The following is a 23,662-nucleotide window of genomic DNA, read 5'->3' on the forward strand; positions in this document are numbered from 1 at the left end:
GTGCACCATTCACGCACACACAGAGCAGTTGAGAGACAGAAATCAGAGCAAAAGAGAAGGAATGCGAACGTTCACTTACTGGATGTACAGTTAATCCTGATACAGTCTAGATGGGGAAGAATAGATGACATGTAAATTCATCCTTCAAGGTAACAGCTGCATACAACCATCAAAATACAGAATCCACTACTCTGGGGACAGACACACAGACACTCTGGCTAAAGACGCTCCGTCCATCCCGCAAGATGGCATGCCCTGCAGCACTTCCTGTCTCCACTGAAGAGTTCCAGGAAAGAGAGACATCCTAAACCAATCTCCTTCCTCATGAAACATTCATTAGCAGTATGGCTTTCAATGGGGTGTATGCTTTCAACTGAATAAGTGACCATTACACAGATTAACACTGTGCGCAGACTGAGGCCTCCAATAATAAAAAAAGCTGCCTTACTGCTCATGAATATTCAGGGAATCTGCCTTGAACAGGAACTCTCCAGCAAGGGGAGGAAACTCTGTCCTCCCAGCCAGGAGCGGACGATGACCATCTCGCCGATGATCTGAGCATCTTTGCTATGGCTCACTCTCACGCTCTGGTCCATACACACAGTAGGTGGACCTCATCTGCAGACCCCACCCCACCATATAAAGGGAGGGGCTGGGAGGAGTCTGGATCAGGTGTGTGCCGGACCAGAGCGCCAGACAAAAGCCACAGCCAAGCCCGGCCGCACGGGAAGCCAGCTGGGGGTTTTCTGTTCCCGCCCATTAGTCTGGCTAAATAAGAAGAGCCCTCAAAGGCGCATGGTCCCCGACTGGCCTGCCTCCTCCTACACACAGGTAAGAGAGCTCCAAAAAATTCAATGTCATTCTGTAGGTTTATATAGAGACAGATTTAGGGAGGCTCTCCTTCACAGTGGAGTATGGAACAGGGCCAGACTGGCCCAGGACACCTTCGGTCACAGGGCGGTCTTGGTCTCTCACAGTAATCCTCCAAGGGCCCACTGGTCAACACTAATAGAAATTCTCCAGCTGGCAGCAAGCTGCTAATTCAATTCAGTCACAATTAATGTATTCCAATTATGCCATGCTTTACCTTATTGTTACATGGAATTATATGAAAGGATATTCTTAAAAAGGTGATTAGATTTTTGTGAGATTGACTCAGCCAGCAGTAGGCAGGGCCACAATGACAAAGCAGGCCAATGGGATTTAGGCAGGACTGCAGGAGGACAACTGTGAGGAACCTAGTAACCACGCATGTCCAGCTCTCCTTCCCGTGCGACCGCAGCCGGTCTCGTGCCGTCAACCGCAGCAGAAAAGTGGTCGCAAACAGCCAAAGACCATCGCAGACTCGCCCTTACAGGGAATGCTGTTCTCTTTAGGAAGGAGGGAGGAGGGAGAGGGAGGAGTGTGGGTGGTTGGGTGGTTTAGTGGGACTTGGCCTACTAGCTTTCAAATACCAAAATAAATAAACAAAAGTTTGTGCTCAATTTTGACCAATTATTTGTGGTGACTGAGTTTGTTGATGCAGCTTGGTTGTCATGGATGCAGTTGCCATGGTACCACTGGCTCTGCACTACTTGAGGTAACATGAACACTGTCGAAGGAGCATCTTGGGGGGGGGGGGGGGGGGGGGAGGGGGTTAGCCACATTAATAATAAGAGACAGTTGGCAGTTTTCTAACACTTATATAGTGTTCCTCTGGTCTCCAGGCCTCTACTGGGCAGTGGCCTCTGACAACTAATTCTGTGCCAGATTAAATGCCTTTACATGTAATCAAATCCTGTGTGTGCAGGTCTAGGTCTGGTCTGTTTACATGTTGGATTACACATCTCTTCACTCGTTAGGCTTGACTGATGTATTTTGATATCTAAATCTTAACATCCCTTAACTGCATTCTCTCCATTAACATCCTCTACAAGACCTTTGTGAAGATGACAGGCTGTCACCGTGGTATTGAATGCATCTCAAACTGACCTTTATATTGGTCTTTGCGCCAGTATACAGTAAAGTCTTGTGGAAGAGATATGCACAGAGCAGAATAGAGGTGTAAGCAGCGCTCCGTTATGTGGGCAGAAGGGTAAAGCTCAGTGTATAATTACATCTGGCTGTGGAGTTTATTAAGCCCATCCCGCAGGCTGTGTATCCTGGCTGGTAGCAGGACAGGATAATCAGCGTGCCACACTGCCTCAGACAGCAGGGGCTGATTAGACCAGGGAAAACTGGGAAATGCAGGGACTGTGGCTGAGAGAAAGATGAATTTTGCGTATGTATGAGTATGTATGTGCATTTGACGGCCGGGGTACGTGTTTTTGTAGGCGTAGTGTGGGTGTGTGTGTGCGTGTGTGTGTGTGTATGTGTGCTTGCAAGCATGTATGCGTGCATGAGTGTGTGTGTGCGTGTGTGCGTGTGCTTGCATGCATTTGTGCATGCTTGTGTATGTGTGTGTGTGCGTGTGTTTGGGTGTAGGGTGTGTGTGTGTGTGTGTGTGTGTTTGTGCATGTGTGTGTGTTTGGGGGTAGTGTGTTTGTGTGTGTGTGCGTGCGTGTGTGTGTGTTTGGGGGTAGTGTGTGTGTATGTGTGTGTGTGTGTTTGGGGGTAGTGTGTTTGTGTATGTGTGTGTGTGTGTGTGTGTGTGTGTGCTTGCGTGAATTTGTGTGTGTGTGCGCGTGTGCATGCATGCGTGTGTGTGTGTATTTGGGGGTAGTGTGTTTGTGTACTTCTGGGGGTAGTGTGTTTGTGTATGCGTGTGTGTGCGTGTGTTTGGGTGTAGTGTGTGTGTGTGTTTGTGCGTGTGTGTGTGTTTGGGGGTAGTGTGTTTGTGTATGTGTGTGTGTGTGTGTGCGTGCGTGTGTGTTTGGGGGTAGTGTGTGTGTATGTGTGTGTGTGTTTGTGCATGTGTGTGTGTTTGGGGGTAGTGTGTTTGTGTACGTCTGGGGGTAGTGTGTTTGTGTATGCGTAGGATCAGGAAAGGACGTAGAAAGCATTCCCTTGGTTCATAAGGGCGGCAGCGTGCTCTATTGGCAGTGAGCGCTGGGCAGCAGGCTCTGGCCATTGAAGGTCGACATATAGAGATATTACACATGTGTGTGCGTGTGTGTGTTTTGTGTGTGTGAGACAGCAATCCTAAAAGGGTATATATGCTTTTATACTATGAATATTCAGGTATGTAAAAATATATGCCCATATTGCACTAAATACACAGTAAAATGTTCGGTGTTCAACCAGTGTTTAATCAAGTCTTACAGAGTGCATATGGTCCCTGTGGGGGGGAACACTAGACACTGGGCACAGGGCATTTTACTGTGTACATGGGTGTCATCATGTGTGACTGTGCAGAAATGTATGCTTAAAGAAATCTATTACCGATGTTTATTAATTGGGTGAGAACCAGTGTTTATGAGGAATGCAACTTGTGATGTTTTGCATACTTTGGGTTGCAGTGTATGATTAGGGTGTGGATGTGGCTGTAGCCACAGCACTACAAGCACAGCATCACATATAGTTTTGTGAATAATTAATTAGACCTGTATCATTTAATTAGTCCTGTAATGTATCATTTGGCATGTTGTGTATTAGGTGTACTGTGGAGTGTGGCAGATCTGGATAGGGACTACCTAGGTTGTCTATGATATTAGAAAACAGTATTTTATGTAGACAACCGCCTTCTCTGTAGTTGTAACTGTAGCCTGTTGTGTGTAATTAGGCTTTTGTATATAACATGGTCTGTTGTGCATAACCGGACATGTCGTGTACGGTGAATAATTCAGACGCGCTGCAGGAGTGGGTGTGGCTGCAGCTGGTGGGCGTGTCCAGGCGGGGGTTACCTAGATTGACAGTGAGCCGGACGCGCCCGGCGTCCAGCTCCAGCCGCAGGGTGTCGGCCGAGTCGCGGGACGTGGTGGCCATCAGGATCCCGTACGCCCGCTGGGAGCGGAACCTGAGGGACACGTCCTCGGCCTCCGTGTGCATCGCCACCGGCAACTGGATCTTCATGAACTTGCTGCCGTCAAAGCTCAGGATGGTGGCATCTGTGTGAGGAGAGAGAGAGATGGGGCGGGATAAGAGTTTAAGTTTAAGATTCACATGCGCATGTTCATTGGCATACGTACATTGCATCGTGTTCTCAAAGGAAACTATTAAAGTAAAAGACTGACTTTGACTTTTTCACTGTTCATTGTAACAAACTGTGACAATAGTAGTAATTAATCTAAGCCTATTATTGATTTTTTTAATTCAATATAAATTGATATATATATATATATATATATATATATATAACACTATATCATTGATAAACTATTAAAAAGTAACATAATAATAATAATAATAATAAGCAGACAATGAAAAACTGCAATTACTGGGCACTCAGCGGTGTTATGTGTTCCAGCGACAGTTAAAGTTAATTATTTATGCATTTTCATGTTGGTAATCTAGATTTCTTTTGGTGATATTCATCCCATACACAGCATAGTGCATACAATACAATCAGATGATCACCACTATAGATGCAAAAAATTAATTAATAAAAATTTTTTTTAATTTCAACACCAAGCATAATACTTTAAGAATTCAGTAATTATTGTTAATGACCTGACTAGCTATACAAAGCAGGCTCTGTGGACACTGCAAGCTAGCCGAGGGGGAGACAGAGACTCACTTTTTCATTACCGACCCCAAGTACCTCTTCATCAAAGGCTAATTTTCACCAAAATTCTCTCATTTCAAGATCTACACAAACCAGATACAATAAAAATTCTTCTGGGTGAACAGGCTGTAGAAATAGAGGTGGCGACCCTATACTTTGGATATGGGCTAAACAATGATTTGAGTGTGTATTTCCATTTATATAATCTGTCCTTCTCATTAATTTTAAAACAGGGGTGTTATATTTTCTTAATTAAAAACACCATTTTTCAAGATGGGGTCAGTGTGTTCCTGTTTGGAGGGTTGGGGTGCAGGCAATGTTATCTGCTATCTTCTGTCATGCAAATAAAGCAGATTTAAATTTGAAATAGAATTTGACAGTGAGTGAGAGAGAAGGAGAGAGAGAGAGAGAGAGAGAGTTCTGCTGTGAATGTGCTGATGTGAGGGACAGAGGCATTTTCCTGCTTTGCCGAGGAGTCGAGAACCTTCTCTGCAGATCTCACGCAGAGCCTGTACCACGCAAGTCTAGGTGCCAAACAGTCGCAAGAGTGACATATCTTGGCGAGTGTTGAGGCGCAGACACTTGAATCACAGGTAACAGCCTGTTCCTTCATCTTATCCGGGTGCGTAGCACAGCTTGCACTCCACATGCTGCCCATTTGCAGAGCTGAACGTAACTAAGGCACATTACCCCACCCCGCCACCACTCAAGGTCTGAACGGCAATACTGCGTTCAGGATTCAAACCTGCAACCGCCTTGTGAAAAGCTTTGTGTCCCAGTCGCCACCTCCGACCATCAACAAAAATTAGAGACCAAGTAAGAGGATTTAAAAACAAACTTGCACAACAGAGGCATCTTTGAGAAGACAGAGCAGCTTAGAGAGAAATATTTGGAATGGGGGAGGGGTTGGATATCAGAGAATGTGAAGTACAGTGCAGTGTGATTCAAAAGCATGAGTTGGCTCAAGGTGCAATGCACAATATAGTATATGTAGAGTATATATACAGAAAGAGAGAGAGAAAGAGAGTGTGTGTGAGAGAGAGAGAGAGAGATGAGGATAGAACAGTCTGGAAGTCTCAAGCAGCAATGTATGTTACAAGATAAATAAGAAAAGCTGTACTTCCTGTACCCACATTTGACAGCTCTCTCCTGCAGAGTGTAAGAGCTTATGATCCGCAGTATGCGAGATCCATTTTAAAGAGCTCATCAGATCTTTTCTCACACCTGTGCCCGTTAATTGGCGGGAGAGAGAGGTCGGAGACGCGTCTGCCAGACGGACCCTGGCTCCCTTTGATGGTGCTTGGCGCGGCTTTGATGCCGGGGGACAGGCGTGCAGCTGTGTACAGAACTGCGCGCCCACTGAGCCACCAAGTCAAACCCAGCCCTGCGATCATTAGCTCGGCTGTGATTACAGTTTAACTCACAGTGCAGGCGCTTCGCACAATGCCTCGGAAACCCTGATCAAATGCAGTACCCCACCGATGTAGCCAAAACATCTCGTGACTATCGCAAAATCGTCGTATGGTCTTAGAGATCTGACGACAAAGGGGAAAAAATAATAGACGCGATTAAGAGTTTCAAATTCTTCCCATCTCAATATTATGTTGGCAGAGCACAAAATGTCACGTGCTAACCGTTTAAAGCGAGGGGTCAGATGTAATGTAACGTGATACTGCGGACAGACGACGACAGTCCTGTAGGCTCTGTAAGTCACATGACCCATGGGGAGAGGGTGTGACAGAATGCGGCAGACATGAGCACTGGGGAACAAGATGCACAGTATCTCAACCCCAACAAAACCCCTGCAGCAAGACTCTCACCCACAATCCAATATCAATTCCCCATACCTAGAGCCACCAGTTTGTTTTCTCACATAGTAATTCAGTCGTCCACCAGCTGGGGGCACAATAGCCTCTTTGTCAAGCCACTTCTCAAACAATTATCCCATTTGCACCACCTCAATCATTAAGTTGATAAAGTAATTGGCACTAGTTAAGCACAGACAATGATTAATGGTGATGTTTACAAGAAATACACACATGTTAAATTGACTCTGATTACTTTGGCCTTCTACCATGGGCCTGCTACAGTATTTTTAAGTGTTGTTAGCAAAAGAAAATGCTTGGTAGAAGCAGTAGAAAATGCTCACATTAAAAATGAGTTATATTACAGTTATATTAACTTGCACAAAAAAGTTATATTAAAAATAAATCAAATTGGTAATAAGAAAATAGTTTGCAGTTGAGGTAAAATGATAAATTAAATAAAAGTGGTGAACATCACGTAGCTGACAGAGTTCAAATGAAAACTGTGATTGTATTTTATGATGGGCAGTTGTTTAACAGTCTCTTCTGTCATTGATTCACGATGCTTGTTGAAAATGTTTCCATAGGAAGACACACATCTTTCTGCCTCGACTAAGTTTGTTTCCACAGCAAAATCTTGTTTTGTATTTTGAGTTAGGTTTGGAAATATTTCTTCAGCTGTATCCCAAAATTCACCCAGTAGCATTGCAGTGAATTTTTCTTGCGCAAATCATTTTTAATTGCCCAGCTCAGGTCAAGAGGCTTTGTCAAAGCTTAGAATCGAGTTTAATGGGTAGAGGGTAGACAGGTTGAGTCTGCACACTCGCAAAAATCTTGACAGCCTAAATAAATTGATATAAAAGTGGTTTACTTTTGAGTTGATCAAGGTTGCAATACGTTGTGAGTTCCTCTGCAATTTCATTAAAAGTTTTGACACATTGGTGGTTCATTGTCTGTGCTGTGTGCCTGCTGAGCAGGGGCACAATATTCATCTATAAGCTGTTCAATTTTATCATAGGTTTCGTGGATTCTGATGTCAGGACAACCGGATCATGTCAAAGAGACTCTTGCAATTTTCAACGATTAACAAGAGCAGCGCCTCCAAACCCTTATCCCTCAATAATGCCTCGAGCTCTGTCAGCACAGTGGTGTCTGGCGTCATATTGATCTCCGTTTCCACAAATCTGGGATAAAAATGGATGTACTTTGAATGGTACTCAGCAGCATAATAGCAACTTCCCCATCTGTCTGGTTTTTTTTTTGTGGTTCAGGGGGAGTTTTATTGACCGAGAAGAGCCTTGCTCTGTAATCGAACTTCTAATATGCTCCATATAAGGCATTTTCCAGCTTGAATAATGTTTAAAAACTTGGTCACTGTCAAGAAGTTTTTCGACAAAAACAGTTTTACGGAACGTAGTTGACTAAATAATAGTTGCTCGTGCCACAATTTAGGCATTGCAAGTTAAATGCACTGAATTTGGCAACAAGCTTTTAAGGATGTCTTCATATGACATCCTTAAAAATGCAGTCCATCTTCATATGCTTGTAACATATAACTAATTTGCTCAAAAACATGCTCTTCAGCTATCGTAAACCTTATGAACACTGCACATCTAAAATGTCTTGCTATAAAATAAAGATCACGTAAATCCAGAAGTGCGTGGCCACAGATGGTTGTGGCCCTAAAGGACTACATAGAGCCTTTATGCCAGCAGCCGGCTCTGCAATGCTCCGCCCTGTAGGCTCAGACAGGTACATATTGCATATAGCAGCCTGGTGGGCTGTACTAATGAGCGCTTGACCAGGGACCTGAGAACTAACAGGTAATTAAGTGACCGTTTAAGAGTCAGCTGATGGTGAACTGATGAAAAAAGAGAGACGAGGGTGAACAACAATGGAAGCAAGAGAGGAGGGAAATTACCTGATCCCCCCGGGGCTCACAAGCTGAACAATATTTATCTTATCACATTCTCTGAGATTATTAAAAACTCACTGTATACCCCAACAGAAAAAGAATAAAGTGCACTGTCAAGGTAACAGCAACACAAAATACATGTGCAAATATTGCCACTTTCAGATATAGTCATACATTTCGCTGGTGTAAAATATATTTATCATTACATTTAAACAAATGGCCACATATCTATGATAAACTGTAATATATTTCATTTCTTTCGGGATATAGGAGTATTCCCTGTGGTACTTTTAAGGTTTTTTCTAACATACGATGTTAGAGAAAATCTAATCAAAAGCAAACGTAACACAGCACCTACAGCGGCAAATCAGTCAGGTCGCAATCCAACGTGGCTATTGAGCTATCTATCTGCTTTGTAGGTGTGCAGGCCAAAGTACAGGAAACACTTAGGCAAGCAAACCCCAAATTTGTCGCAAATGCAGAATGGGAACCAGGATGCCGTGCACTACAGTAAATACGAGCAATAAATCAGATAGTAAAAAATAATGAGGGGCCTGCTTCAAACGAGAGAGGATACGAAACTGAATCCTTAGCAAATGGAAGGGGGCAGAATGCTTGAGGAAGGTAACGCAGCGCTGGCAGCCCCCGCCTTGCGAAACAGCGACTCCTCTGGTTGACCCGGGCATCTACAGAAACCGCTGAGCAAGCCGAAGTGGTAACTGTCAGCACATTCTGCAGAGCTCTCCTATAAATTGATGGAGGAGGTTGTTTCGATTGATGTTACAATGTGTTCCACAGAATGACCATAATGCACTTCTATTGTCTTGATATTCTATGAGCACAGCAGCAGGGAATGTGATCGGAACACCAGTGTAGGTTCAAAGGTGTTATGCATAATGCAGTCCTCCACATATGTACAGCATAGCACTGCATGGAAATCTAATCTGATCCACCTATGTTCGGGTTAGCCTACACACTAAAAACCTTAGGAGCTGTTTGTTGTGCTGTTTGATTCATATGCATGTATGTATGTAAGTATGTATGCATGTATGTATGAATGTATGCATGTATGTATGCATGCATGCATGCATGTATGTATGAACGTATTGTCAGGTCTGTGTTTCATTTACTTAAATGCCTCTTGATATAATATGTAAAGCCATTTCCAAGCACAAAATGCGAAGGGAGATTTGGAGCATATTTAAAATGTTACGTCGTGCATGGCGGGGCCCTTGCGTGCGACCGGAGCTTGTGCACAGCATGTCAACATGGCTCTTGTCACATTTCATTAGGGAATGCGTGTCAACGCAATACCCTGCAATGGCCAACGGGTTCCCATCCCCCATTTGCGAAAGCACCAATAAACGGCAGTCGCAGGGATGAGCAAGGTGTTCGGGACACAGAGGGGGGGGGGGGGGAGGGGACGCGCTCGTGTGCTTAATTAGGCTTCCTCTACTGCCGCGTGCAGTGCCTGCGTTCTGCCACAGGGAGGTACAGCGGGAACACATGAGCGAGCGCCCGACTAATCATCCTGACAGCTTCCCAGAGACCGGTGCCTGCTCCGCCCCGCCAGCGAAGAAGCAATCTGGAGACGCTGGAACGGCTGGATGCGCGCCAGGACACGGATGTGCTCCGCCGTCTCCCTGCCTTTCAGGAAAACGCGAGGCCTCTTTCTGACCGCGGGGCCCGCTCCGAGGAAGACCATTCCGGCCTTCCTCGAGAGCGAGGGCTTCGAGACGACTTTCTTGTCGTGGCTCCAAAATCGGAAGGCGGCCGAGTCGCACTCAACAGATGCGCACGCTGCCGCAACCTGCGTTATCGGCAGGGGAGGGAACAGACACGTACGCTCTCTCTTCTGAAGAGCATGATGTCACCCCGCCGCTCCTTTCTGCAGTCTAAAAGCTGAGCGTGCTCAGAGAAGACTTGAAGGACAGTTTGTGTGCAGCTTGAGCAAGCTGACAGCGGCCACCTAATTGAACTGAATTCACGGGTCGCTGGTGAGCGATGAGTCACACTCGAGTTCAGCTGAATGAAACCCGACTCTCTGTCCGACACTATGGCCAAATATGCTCCACGTCCTGGAACAATGCTTTAACAGGGGCTTTAACTCAGCAGCCTCTAAGATCGAGAATTTAACATTCTCTGAGTGAGAACAATTCCGCTTCTCTTAGTGAGAGCACTTACATTTCTCTGAGTGAGAACATTTCAGCTTTTCAGATTGAATACAATTTAGTTTTATCGAAGTACAAGCAATTCAGTTTACAAGTAAGAGAATTTCTGTTTCTATTATTAAAAGTGAGCTACCTTCTCAGAGTGAGAGCTTGCAGGTTCTCTGTGTTAGAGTACTCAGGAGCTCGGAATGAGTGACAGTATATCAGCTTCTCTGTCTTATCCACCCGTCTGCTTCTCTGTGTTCTTTTTTTTCTTCTTTTCTTATGATAGGCAGTGAAATACCACATCAGGGTGTATTTTTTTCTGTGTCAGGGAAATGTGATTAGTAGGCATATGGACATAGGCTCAACTTTAGTTTTAATATTGGGGGGAAGAAAAGCAAGCCCCCCGGAATAATATACATATATATATACACATTTTAAGAACAGCCTTGAAATGATCATTTCTGGTGAATGAGCATGCTGAATTTGCATTACTAAAATAAAACAACTATCATGTCTCTGTTTTTATTTCTTGAACGTTTGTTTTGGTACAAAACATTGTGAGGATTGCGTCTTTTATGAGTGCCTGTTGTCATTGATGTTAGTATCAGTATATCCCAATCACATCAGGATAACCCCTTCTTTATAATATAAAATTATTTTTCTCATTGTCATGCTATATTATTGGGGGGGTTAGCCTGTAACCTTGTCTATGGGATACTGACCCAGAGGGATCAGTATTTCATCTTATCTGACATCTGAAATGTGTGTGTGGGCGTGGGTTTTGATGTTCCTTTATTGAAACACTGAATTTTCCACAACTACCTTAAAACATAACCCAGCCCCTTATTTACAAACCCACAACCCAGCCCCCCACAACCCCAAAAAACAAATACAACAAAAAAGTAACCCAATACAATGCCAAACCACCACAGAGAAAGAGAGAGAGAGAGAGAGAGAGAGAGAGAGAGAGAGCAAAAAGTTGATTCCCATATAAAAGAAACCCAAGGTGTAATTTTCCTTGGAAGCATGGGCAGTAAGCCTATGTAGGGGACAACCGAGACAGAGAGACAGAATACAGAGAGTGAAAAGCCTTGCTGTGTGTGAAGTTGAACAAGGTTGTACTTTCATTCTGGCTCTACTTCAAAATGCTCATCATCGCCTGCAGTGGACGGCAGTTGGCTCTAAATGAAGCTCTTGTTACTGTGCTTCAGGAGGTTCAAACGCACACGGCGGAGGGCAAAGAGCGTTGTGCTTTGGTGGCGAGTGGTGAAATGGTGGGCGGGCTGTGTTAGAGTGTAGTATTTCAGTCCCTGCTGAGAGACAAAGTGCACAGTGTTTACATTTTTGGAGCCTCCTGGTCGTGTAAGGACGTGTAGCCTGCATCAAAGCCATGGGCAGAGTGGTGCCAGCTCATTTATTTCCTGGTTTATAAAGGAAAAGCATCATGGGAACCTCCCTCCCCTCTCCAGCAGACCATGTGCCACTCCTCCGTGTAGAAAAGATGTGAAATATCCTTATTGTTCTGTTAGCCCTACAGTCGGTGCACAGCAGCGTTAAGGCTCATTATCTTTCTCCAGTGCAATGTAAACAGTTGTTCTGAAAAATGATAATTTGCATCTTTCAAAGCGTTTAGCATCCATGCCAACAATCACTTCAATCACAACATAGCTCTGCAACATCGTGCCAAGAGAGACCAATCACGGCTCGTGTTTTCAACAGAGCTCGCTTTACCATGAGTCAAAATGACAGATCATGAGCTTGCATATTTAACAGTCATACAACCAACTAGAGATCACAGATCCAAGCACAGCTAGACTCACGTAGACTTCATCAGAGCTCTTCAACTTCTCATTTGTTAACTGGACATGATGTTGGTCCTGACATACCTTCACAATATGTCAGCAACAGGGTTATGGATTCATGCAATGTTTTATTGCTTTGATACGTGGATTCCAGCTACCAAAACATTATACAATGTATGTAGAAATGGTATAACATTGTTATAACATGGTATAACATTGACAATTGTGAAAACATTTTGTGTTAGCTGGATGGCAACCAATATTATTTGAACAATACGCACGCATTTCTAATAGCTTAATTGCCCAGATGATTTCCTCTGTTTTCTGGGCAGTTCCCGCAATACGCGTGTGATTAATTGCGTGTGTGATTAATTGTGCTGTGAGTAGTTGTGTTTGTGATTAATTATGACAGGGCTTAATTGTGTTTCCTAAAGGAGGATGCGGCTTGTGTTCTGCCAGGGCGGGCACGCCCCGGACGAGGTGCGGTGCGCCGTGCGTCTCCGCTACTGTCAGCTCCAGCCAAATTTCCACCGGGGAGGTCACCGAGGCTAATCCTGGCCTGAGCAGTAGAAAATGGCTTGCGTTCTCTCTCTGTCCATCCTAATGCCTGGGCGCATGTGAGCACGCTCCAGTCCCTCCAGCTCCACATGGTGAGAATGGAGCGAATAATCCTGCACGCCTTCCTCATTATCTGCCTGCATTTTTATCTGCCACCGGTAGAGCCTGTTGTGAAACAGCAGTTGGCAGCATGGTTGGATGTGGGACCAGCACCTCTGTGGTTTTCTCAGCCAACAGCGGTGAAAAGCCTTTAGGGTGAATGTTTCTGAATCCTCCTTTTTTTTGTTTTTTTGTTGCGTGTGGACATAGGGCTACATCTTCAGTGATTTTTTAAAATGCTACCAAGTCATCTATCTCCCTCTCTGCCTCCTTCTCTCACATCTCTCTCTCTCTCTCTCTCTCTCTCTCCCTCTCTCTCCCTCTCTCTCTCTTTCTCTCACACATGCACACACACACATACACAAGCACACATACTGTATAAGCTCACTTAAACACCCTCTCTCCCTTATTCTGTTACATACCCTCACTGTACTCTGGATTCAATTAATGTTTGTCCTTCATTTTGACTTGTTAATAAATTAAAATGTTACTTTTTTCAGTGCAAACACAATTTTCTTTGTCATTAATTTTTATGATCAGTGAAGCCAATGTTACACTGAAAGTCAAATACCCTCTCTTAAACATTCTTTCAGGTTCTTTTATTAGTTTTTCTCAGTCTCCCAATTCCCAGTCTCCCCCTCTTCAATCTACCTTTCTCTCTCTCTTTCTCTGACACACTCGTCTTTGTGTCAAATTAACTTTAAGTTTATTTAAGGGCAAATCCAATTCAACCAAACATTACTCAGACACAATCAAAACATGGTCATTACAATATCTGGCGCTATCAATTTGCAGGCAAGCGTGTGACTTACCAGCAGTACATGTATGATTCTTCCAAAAAATAATCAACAAATATTTCATATAATTTCCAACTTGAAAAAAGATTCAGGACTGTGTTTTAATATTTCAAAGATGTAATTTTTTTTTAAAATGCTTATTTTCATTTGTTCATTCAGTCATTCACAAATACGTTCATTCATATCAAACTGTGGTATCATACTAATGCTGTGCTGTGGAGATATAAGCATTGAGCTGGATTCAGCAAGATAGGAACTATTAGCACAAAAACGTAGGTAGGCCTATGTCTGTCTGACCAAATACAACTCATGGGTCCATCACTCTAATTGTATCATTTTCATTGGCTAGAACCTCTGATATCCTCAGCACTAAGGATGAGAAAAGCAAACTGTTTTGCTCTACTTTTTGTGATATGAATTCCAGGATGATTCATTCATAAAGGTTTGTTTTTTGTTTGATTTGATCTCTTTTGGTTTTTGACAAACCCAAAAGCTGTTCTGAAAACTTGCTGTTGAAGCTTGTTTTGGAAGTTTGTGGTGGAAGCTAGTTGTGGAAGTTTATTTCAGACATTTGTTGTGGAAGTTTTTTCTGGATGCTGTGATCCCACCTTCATGTGGTAGATCCTGTCTGGGGATGACTCCCAAAGGGAAATTAATTTACACTGGACTGACTGATAGACCTTCTCTGTAGTGTAAATTTGTTTAGTTTGGAACCTCCTACTTTTTTCATAAGTGTGAAACTGCCTTGCAGTGAGCCTAATCTGTTTTAATACTCTACTGTTACATATAAATAACAAGACCAGGTTAAAACCTAGTATATGGCTGGACATAACACACGTGATCCGGGCGACCAATGGTGTAACTTCATAACTCAGACGACCAATGGGGTAACTTCATCACTCACTCAGCCAGTCACTCACAGACATTCGCGTTTGTAGGGCTGGCCCCGCAGTTGCGGTCCAGCCAAAAATGGTGACGTGATATTTCCCTGAAGCAATGTACTTAGTCATATTGAAATAAATTAATATCATTCAGCTACCAAGCACAGCCTGGCACCGCACTGGACCTCCAATCGAAGCCCAGAACCACACCAAATCACCGATCGTGGCCCAGAACCACGCTGGGCCACAAATCGGGATCGCCGCGTGACCCACCTCTCTCACAGGAGCGTCCCAGGTACCCGGTCCCGGAGCAGTCGCAGACGTAGCGGTTCCAGCCCTCCCGGCACACGCCGGTGTTCTGGCAGGGGTTGCTGAGGCACTGTTTGGGCGGCTCCTTGGAGCAGGACGGCTTGACCCCCGTGGCCTTCTGGGCCTCGGCCAGGCGGCGCACGTCCTTGCTCTGGCCGTCAACGAACAGGTCGCGCACGCAGCCCACGTAGCCGTAGTTGAGCAGCGCCGTCCACACCTCCGTGGGGAACACCAGCCCCGCCTTGTCCTCCGGCAGACCCCCCAGGTACAGGTTGTCGTCCAGGTCCAGGATCTCGCTGTCGCCCGGTGCCGTGTACGCGGTTCGGACTGTGTTGATGGAGATGGTACCTGAGGGACACAATGAGTGAAACTAGTCAGGCGCCTTTAAAATCTTTCCTCAATATAATCGACCACTTCAACAGGGATTACTGTGGATCCAGACAAGGACATTTAGGTGGGGTCCCAGGATCTCATGTGAGGCAGATCACATGATTGGAGCATGGAACTGTGCCTTTCCTGGGACCCAGAACAGGGTTATGGGGTATATGTTCTGAGCAGATTCTTTCCCTCTATGTACACTCAAAACAACAGAATGAGATCAATTCATTTTTTGCGCACACATTTATGCGGCAGTTGTGTATGGTCTGTATGAGTATGCCCACAGTGCACTTTACAGTAAGTGTGGCTGGCTCCACTGAGGTACGTGTGGGAACACACACACACACACACACACACAGCAAACATACCTGGGTAAATAATGCAATTGAAATGCTTTAGCTCTTTAGATACCAGTCCTGAATAACTGCCAAGGAAACAAGCCACTATCCAAAATGTCGAATAGCATGAAAGTTTTCTTCATTTGGAAAATTGCTGAAAATAGGTGTGTCTTTGAAAACTGTCAACCATTTGCAAAAAAATTTAGTATTTGAAGTAAAGCACTTGACCCACTTCTGATAAACATAGAGAAACCAAAAGTGCATTCCCCAAGGGACTGGATCTCCACTGCGACCACGCGCCGCAGTCGAAGCGCACACACGAGCACGAAACAAGGGTGGCCCGCTTCTGTCATACCGACAGGCTGTGGGAAAGAGGCTGTTTGTTTTAAAACAAAGAAGAAGTAGATGAAAATGAAGAAGAAGAAGAAGAAGAAGAAGAAACAGAGGAAGTTGAAGAAGAAGAAAAAGTAGAAGTAGGATGAGTATGAATCACCAAATGAGGTAGACACAAATGAGCACGTTTTTACGCGGCTCTTGTCGGCCGAAGCATTGGCGTTAGAAGGCGTGGGCGGCGAGCAGAAAAGGCTCGGAGAATGACGCACCGTTCCCCTGCCCGTCGCTCAGCGGACGGCGAGGGCCCCATCTGTCGCGGCGAAGCCGAGACGGTCGGGATCCCACGCGCCGCCAATGAGCGGCGAGCCTCTCTGTTTTTCAAATTAATTTATCTTTTCCCATCTGCGAGTCCCGGCCCACCCCCCGATTCGAAAGGACACAGAGGGAGAATCGAGTCAAAGCCTACCGCCGAATCTCTGAGCTCTTAATGGGCCGTGACTGGACGCTCCCCGCCCGCGCGGGGGAGATTGGCGGTGGTGGGCGGCGGTGGGGATGAAGCGGGGACGGGGGGTGGTCTGGCATCACACCGGGCAGTTTCCCTGCTGAGTGATTACGAGCAGCTTTGCCTCGTAACGCGCGCGCGCCACGTCTCTTATGCCCGCTCCACTGATGCGAGCCAGCCTCTCCCGCGTCACTGGCTGCCAAGCCACAGCCTACTGGGGCATCACCTCATCAACAGCATTCAGGGCAATCAGGAGCGGGTTTACAGTACCTGCACACATACACGCACACACATGCAGGCACGCACACGCAGACATCTGCGCCATGTTCTTTCTGTGATGGAGATAAAATGGAGCACAAGTCAAAGCTGGATTTAGTGATGGGGCTCCTTCAAAGCTTCACGCCTCACATTGTGTTAAATTGCTGAATACGGTGACCCCAGAAAACTAGCTCCAATATCCCCATTCTCTTCACTCACAGGGATAGCGGAGCTAGTTTTCACACACATATGCACACACATACACTCTCTCTCACACACACACACACACGCATGCACACACACATACGCACACACCCTAGATACACACGTGCATTTGCTGAATGTTACACACACGCCAAAGCATGTGCACACACGTACACATGCCTGCGGATAAAAAATTCCAGAACACCGCATTCTGCATGACTCGCTCTCTCTTTTGATGTAGCAATCACTTTCCAATAACGTGAGCCTGATAAATTATTCAACCCGCCAGACCATCCCAAAGTCAAGCTGCTGGGGGCCGAAGATGTTCCCATCTGGAGGGGAAACATTGAGCTCTGTCACATACTGCGCCACCGAATTGCCAACATGCAGCCAGTGCTTACTGAGGGGATATTATATTATTGCTTCTTGGCTTGGAAGGTACCATTGTACAGGGCAAACCACAAAAGCCAACTAATACAGCTGGACAATTCCACTGTACACAGAATTAATGACAGCTGCAATTTGGACTTGAACTTGCAAGCTTCTGGTTTAAAAAAGCATGTGTGTCACAGGCTACCAGTAGATAGCAGCAATGCTGTTACCTGGCAACTTCTGGAAAAACATTAAAACCTCTTCTTGCAATGAATCCCGTTTCAATGAAATACTATGTTCAAGGTATATCCATAAGTTCACACTTATGCTTATTGGCAAGTTGCTCAGGTTAAGATGCTTAAATGTAAATGGTGTGCAGAATATTCTAAACAGAATATTGGGAAAAACAGATGCATGTGCTACTGGAAGCCACACACCAGATTCCACAATGCATTATTTTTTATCTTTATTTAGTATTAGAATATTGGTCATTATTGTACTCTCAATCCAGTATTCAAGGAAAGAAGGTAGGAGATCGAAGGACCAAAGTTCTAGTCCATCATGAGTTGGACGGATGAAAGTGGCAAAGTTTTAAGCCCCCTTTGCCCTTTTAGCTGTAAGACCTGTGGCCCCAGAGGCACTAGGGGGGTTATTACAGTTCTGCACAAACTAGCTCAGGGACTGACCCAGAATCCCTATGTAGATTTGTGAGCACAAATAACAGTCACATTTGCCCTTACATACAGCAGCGCATTGCTTACTGCAAGACACATATCCTGAGCTTCCCGAAGGCCACTTCCTTGACCTTACTGTTTGGATGTGCATGTGCACACGACGCACTGCACAAATCAAAGATGTCCCAACTCTAAATGCTCAAATATTAGCTTAGCGGCTAGTTCTGTTCTTGGATATGCTCATAGACTGAGCTCACAATTTTGCAGACTCAAGAGTAAAATTATATCCCCAGATCCCTTTCTTCATGCGTCGTACCCATGCACCGGTTAAAAAAAGAGAAGAGGGGGCTTCGTCTTAAGGGTGCTGACAGCAGTGGCTGAGTCGTGTCCATGCTCAAGGACAGAAACAAAGGAATGTGCTGAACAGAGCGCGAGCAGAAATCTGCGGCAAGTTGGGGGGAACAAAGGAGCAGGTCATCACCAGGCGCTATCATCATGTCAATGAAATGCTTTTGGGTTCCGCTATGTAATATACTGCAGATGTACATTCACCAGATGCTCAGCTCTCTGTGCTTAACGTTAAAATTCCGTCTCCCCTCCCGCTGATGCCAAAGCATTCCAATGAGAACCGTCTTCTGAAATGTAATTAAAGGGTGGGACTAAGTGCAAAACAATGGATGTTCGGAAGTACGGCAAACTCCTGTTACCGACCAAAACCTCCCACAGTTAAGACAAAGGGAAGACAGAAGGAATCCAGGAGCTGACCATCTGGGTAGTTTATACAATCTGTGGTGGTAAAATACACTTAGGGCTTGATTTAAAAAGACCTTTAGCATGTGCAAAACCAATAACATGACAGTCATGGTATTTATTTTGCACCAATCATTGGTTGTGTTATTAGATTTGTGTGCAAAAAGGTTTTGTACACAATACAGGTTTTAGTAAATCAGGCCCTTAGGCTGCTTTCTGATTCTCTGAATGTGTTCCTCGTTTCTTCTTGCCACCTTTATTTGATTCCCTCTGAACACTCCAAAGGAAAAAAAGTGAGGAGAAGAGACAAGGAAATGAGAACAGAAAAGTGTTCTTAAGAATATGGACATCCTCATTCACTCCAGTATCATTTTGTGGTTTCACATCCCTCGAGTGAAACCCAGCACATATGCACCTGATTTCAGTTATAAATATCACTTTGTAACAAATCCATTATATAAATTATTGTATATTATTTTAAATGTGGTGTATCAAATTAGATCTTTTTCAAAGCTTCATTTAATTAGCATTGTTTGGCTTTAACTTACTTACTTGATATTGTCTTCCTGTCCTCACATTTATTTTTGTGTTATTGCAATTTACATTACAAAATGTATTTTTCCTGTATTATTTGCCTCCTTAGTTATACTTATGCAAAAACCATTCTGTTACACTTGCAATTACTTATCTGAAGAAAAGAATTGTGGGTCTTGCATGTATCGGCTGAATCACTTCTGCAAAGGATACATCATTGTATCCATCCCTAAAGGAGTGAATGTTTCCTGTTTTTGTCTATTAATCAATTTGAATGTTCATTGCCATGGCAGCCAGTTAGCCCCTTTTGAGTCAAAAGGAAGGAAGAGAATGCATTTATTCAAATATTCAAGTATTCAAATTTAGCCTTAAGAGAAGATTCACAGTCTTTAATTCAGCCCCTGGAAACAAGACCCCCTCTGTCTCATAAAAGAGAATTTACAGCATGATTGCAGTTAACACTATATTAATATATGCTAATGGTGTTATAATTATTGTACAGGCATTTTAAAGCTAATGTAGCATTTGTGTAATTATCAGCATGCAATTAATTATTGAAACGGGGCTGCAGTTAATAGAATTTAAGAATCAACCTATGGGATTAATAGGTTGGCACTCTGATATCATACTGTACATCCTATTACAGTTAACTGGCTCCTCAGCAGGAGGTCAAAAGGTAAAACTATGTGACAAGACTTGCCAATATAGCTGTTCCTGTCCTAAATCCCTGGATTATCCATCTATGCAAGCCCTTTTTCGGGAACATATGGATTTTGTACATTTTTAATTTATGTGCTGGATGTAGGGACACATGTTTCATGCATTTTAAATCTGTGCATTTAAATCTATGTGATGCATAAAAAATACATTACCGTATGCCGCATTTGAAAAGCACACTTCCTACTGCTAATTCCCATAATGCATCTGTGTGTAAGCTCAGCAATCCAAGCCATGCTCAACGGAAGCACATGCCTAAGGTCTTTTTCTCCCAGGAAATCTTGAAAGCTTTAAAATTTCCAAAGTTTCTTAATGCCCTGCGAAATAGACTTTTCCACTGCAAGGCCTCTTCACAATAAATTTGTTTGGAATGTTTTCATGTGATATGGGAAGATAAATTGTTTAACACCTTATTTCAGTGTACCTGAAACTTCTGATGGTCTAAACCTGTGACTGAGGCTAGTAGCACACCTGCTGGTGATTGAATTAACTTGTCTAGAGGAGCAGAAGGCAGGACATTTTGTAAGTAAGGCTGAAGCATGTTCTGTGAAAAAACATGCAAGGTCTCTGTTGTATTTTTTAATTTTTAAAAAAATATATGCCTTTTTGTAAATCTCAGATGGTTTTAAATTATTCCGTATGGAAAAGTAGTGGTCAGCTTTGTCACATCCATTTGTAATAGCTTAATTTTCACCTACATATTATATATTGAAATTACAGAATTTATTTTCTCTGTGAAACAGGCATTGTGGAGGACCAAAGGTTTCTTTCACTAAGCTACACAATTCTGTACAGGGCTGCCAAGTATCTCATCATCATAAGTCACTGTTATGCGTATATATAGGCCCTAACAATCTATCATTAAATATTGAGTTGCTTTTGTGGTAGGTCTCCGTGTTCGACAGCTTCGCTGGGGAAATACGTAATTCCCACAGTATGGATGAGCATTTCTCTTTTCTCACTAGTGACCCTTGTAGGGCAGTTAGTCACCTGCAGTCTGCTTGCTCAAGCTGCACACATTGGGTCAGAAGTACTAAGCCTTTTGAAACTAGTCAAAAGGCAGCCTGAAGCATGCTCAAATTGCATTGATAATAAAATAATAAACAGTGCCACTGTGTGTTTACTTCTAAACTTTTAGATTTGGTACATGAAGCCTACATTGCAAGGTCTGAGTCTTAGATGGAGCATCTGTCGTCATTGACAATTTAAACGTTACCATGGCTACAGGAGAAGGACTGAGCATCATCAAAACTGTTGACAGGTGACAGGGGATCAAGCATTTGGTTACAATAACTGACTTCAGGCTGCATTGTAGTTATCATACAAAACTTCAGAAAAATCATGGAATGTACTAAAAATGTGGAATTTCCAAAAAAAGAGAAAAATCATGGAAATCAATAATACCTGTGACTTCTGTGACAAACACCCAGCCATAGAAATAATTACACTTTTGGAAGAAATAAAGAATGGCCTAGAACCTCCCACACAATCTTCTAATTCCATCCCGGCAATAGGCACATCCCTTGCAAAGTTCCACTTTCTCACATCTGGATTCATTCAATCGACAATTGCTGCCACAGCTAGAATATGACAGTCCACATTTTAGGCAGTCCAATGCCGTCCACTTATTAGGATGTCCAGTGCTGATTGCATAATTAGCTGTAGCCTTAGTAAATAAGTTGTTCATTTCAGGTTATTTTTCATTTCATACATACTGCCAATGCACCAACATACCCTCATCTGCCCGCAATTTGCACTGTGAGTTTTACATACATAGATCTGACCCAAAGTGTCTTCCTCCTACTCATATCTGTGGACTGCGAAAACGAGCGGCGGCGAACAACATGTTTCGAAAAACAGCATATGCATGTCTGCGCTCCCTACAATGTGTGCCCTGCAATAAACAGTGAAGGCTGCAGGGACGAAGGCTTGAGAATCCAATGAGGTAAAATCTTTAAAAAAAACATCATTAGCCCAGCCATTTCATAGCTGAACAGGCACATGTTAAGGCCTGGATGCATACCACATTATTCAAATACTTCATTTTTATTTCAAACCTGGTGTAATTAATTGGTTGGTGAGACAGTTAACATCTCCTTGCAGTGTGTGGGTATGACTGCGTAACTTGTGTGCTTCTGTCTCGGTGGAAGAGAAATTGAAAGAGAGAGAGAGGGAGGGAGGGAGAGAGAGAGTGAGAGAGAGAGAACCTTTTCACCTCTGGTTTTGGATAGACTGGACACAATGTCCAAGGTGCCCATGTTCATTTCTAGGAGGAAGTAGGGTGGCTTGAATGGGGGGCTGAAATGTCATTAAGCCACAGAACTGCAGAGCTTTTTGTAATAAATACTCCGGTCCTGAGGGACACAGACTCCAGTTTCCTTGGCAACCCAGGAAGAACATACAGAAGAAAGAGACAGGGGAAAAGAAGGAGTGAGAGAGAGTGAGAAAAAGAGAGTGGGAGATGAGAAACGACAAATATATTCAAATATTTTGTCCAAAGAAGATAGGAGGTAGCGAGAGTGGGAGTGTGAGAATCGAGACAGGAAAGGCAAGAGGCGAGGGAGAAAAACAGGAATGTTCAGACAAAGAAGAGAGGCAGAAGTGAGAGGGAAAGAAAGCAATGGGGATGGCAAACTGAAATGTGAGTGATCCATGATCAGGAGCCAACCATTGTTCAGTACCAAATGTTATGATCAATCACAACCCACCATCACACTAGACCACCAACTAATGACCAGAAAAAATGAACCACCAATAACAGACCAACTACAATGAACCACCAATTACAAACCAGAACCACAACTATATTGGACCTGCAATTACATACCCGAGCCTTGTTTCATGAAAGCAATTTGTAAGAATTTTCATTTGCAGATCAATATCTTGTCAAAAAGTTTGACAAAAATGCATCGTTTGCAAATCGCAAATCAAAGTATGCTTAAAGTATTTCCTGGAACTATCCTTTATGTACACCATGTATGAACTACTAGTAGTAAGAACTATTACAATTGTATACGTCAAGAATTTTAAAACCGTAAAATCACAGACTGAGTATGAACACACTTTGATAACACTAAATAAACAAGTTGCACGTGATCTAATACTCTGTTTATTAGATGCTGTGGTTAAATACTCTGGGAGCACACACAACAGCTACTTTTGTAGTAACTGTTCATGTCAGTGCTTCGTCACAGGTGATATTACTGGTGGTTGGTGTCTATTTGACAGTGGGTAGGTTTAATTTCAATGTAACAAATAGCAAAATGCCTAAAGTCACTCTAAAGTATAGGCTATATCAGGCCTTCTGGAGAGACCAAATAATTCAAATAAAATAAATAGCTCAATTGACATTTTTATATTACAATGTGTAATTCCAATTTAATATGAACGCAAGCACAGAGCAGAGGAACACCACAATGTTGCATACCAATAAAAATGTTTGATTAAAAATAAAAATGAGAATGAGATGAGAATGATTACCAATTTATAGATTGTCTACATGAACACGTTTTGCGGGCTTGCAATTGCGATTCCTTTGTGAAACACTCCGAAAAGAGCAGGAAAAAGTCTATTGTTTCTCACAGATCTCAGCTCGGTGTCACAAACTATGTGAAATGAGCCCCGGGATCACAATAAGC

At 43.6% G+C, this 23,662-nt stretch overlaps 1 protein-coding gene across 22 annotated transcripts in view; it reads right to left on the reverse strand.

Annotated features, from left to right (window-relative positions):
* The window catches only part of nrxn1a (neurexin 1a), a 253,804-nt gene that overhangs the window by 119,987 nt on the left and 110,155 nt on the right, over nt 1-23,662 (reverse strand). For 14 of the 22 annotated variants that reach the window (XM_035405890.1, XM_035405915.1, XM_035405899.1 and 11 more), the window contains 3 exons: nt 14,929-15,312; nt 3,822-4,025; nt 80-106 (listed from right to left, as the gene is read on the reverse strand). In XM_035405890.1, coding sequence (XP_035261781.1) covers nt 80-106; nt 3,822-4,025; nt 14,929-15,312 — 615 coding nt within the window. The remainder of the gene's footprint in view (nt 1-79; nt 107-3,821; nt 4,026-14,928; nt 15,313-23,662) is intronic. The other 8 variants (XM_035405914.1, XM_035405901.1, XM_035405905.1 and 5 more) reach the window with 1 other exon arrangement.

This window comes from Anguilla anguilla, chromosome 2 (genome assembly GCF_013347855.1).
Source record: "Anguilla anguilla isolate fAngAng1 chromosome 2, fAngAng1.pri, whole genome shotgun sequence".
Classification (NCBI taxonomy): Eukaryota; Metazoa; Chordata; class Actinopteri; order Anguilliformes; family Anguillidae; genus Anguilla; species Anguilla anguilla.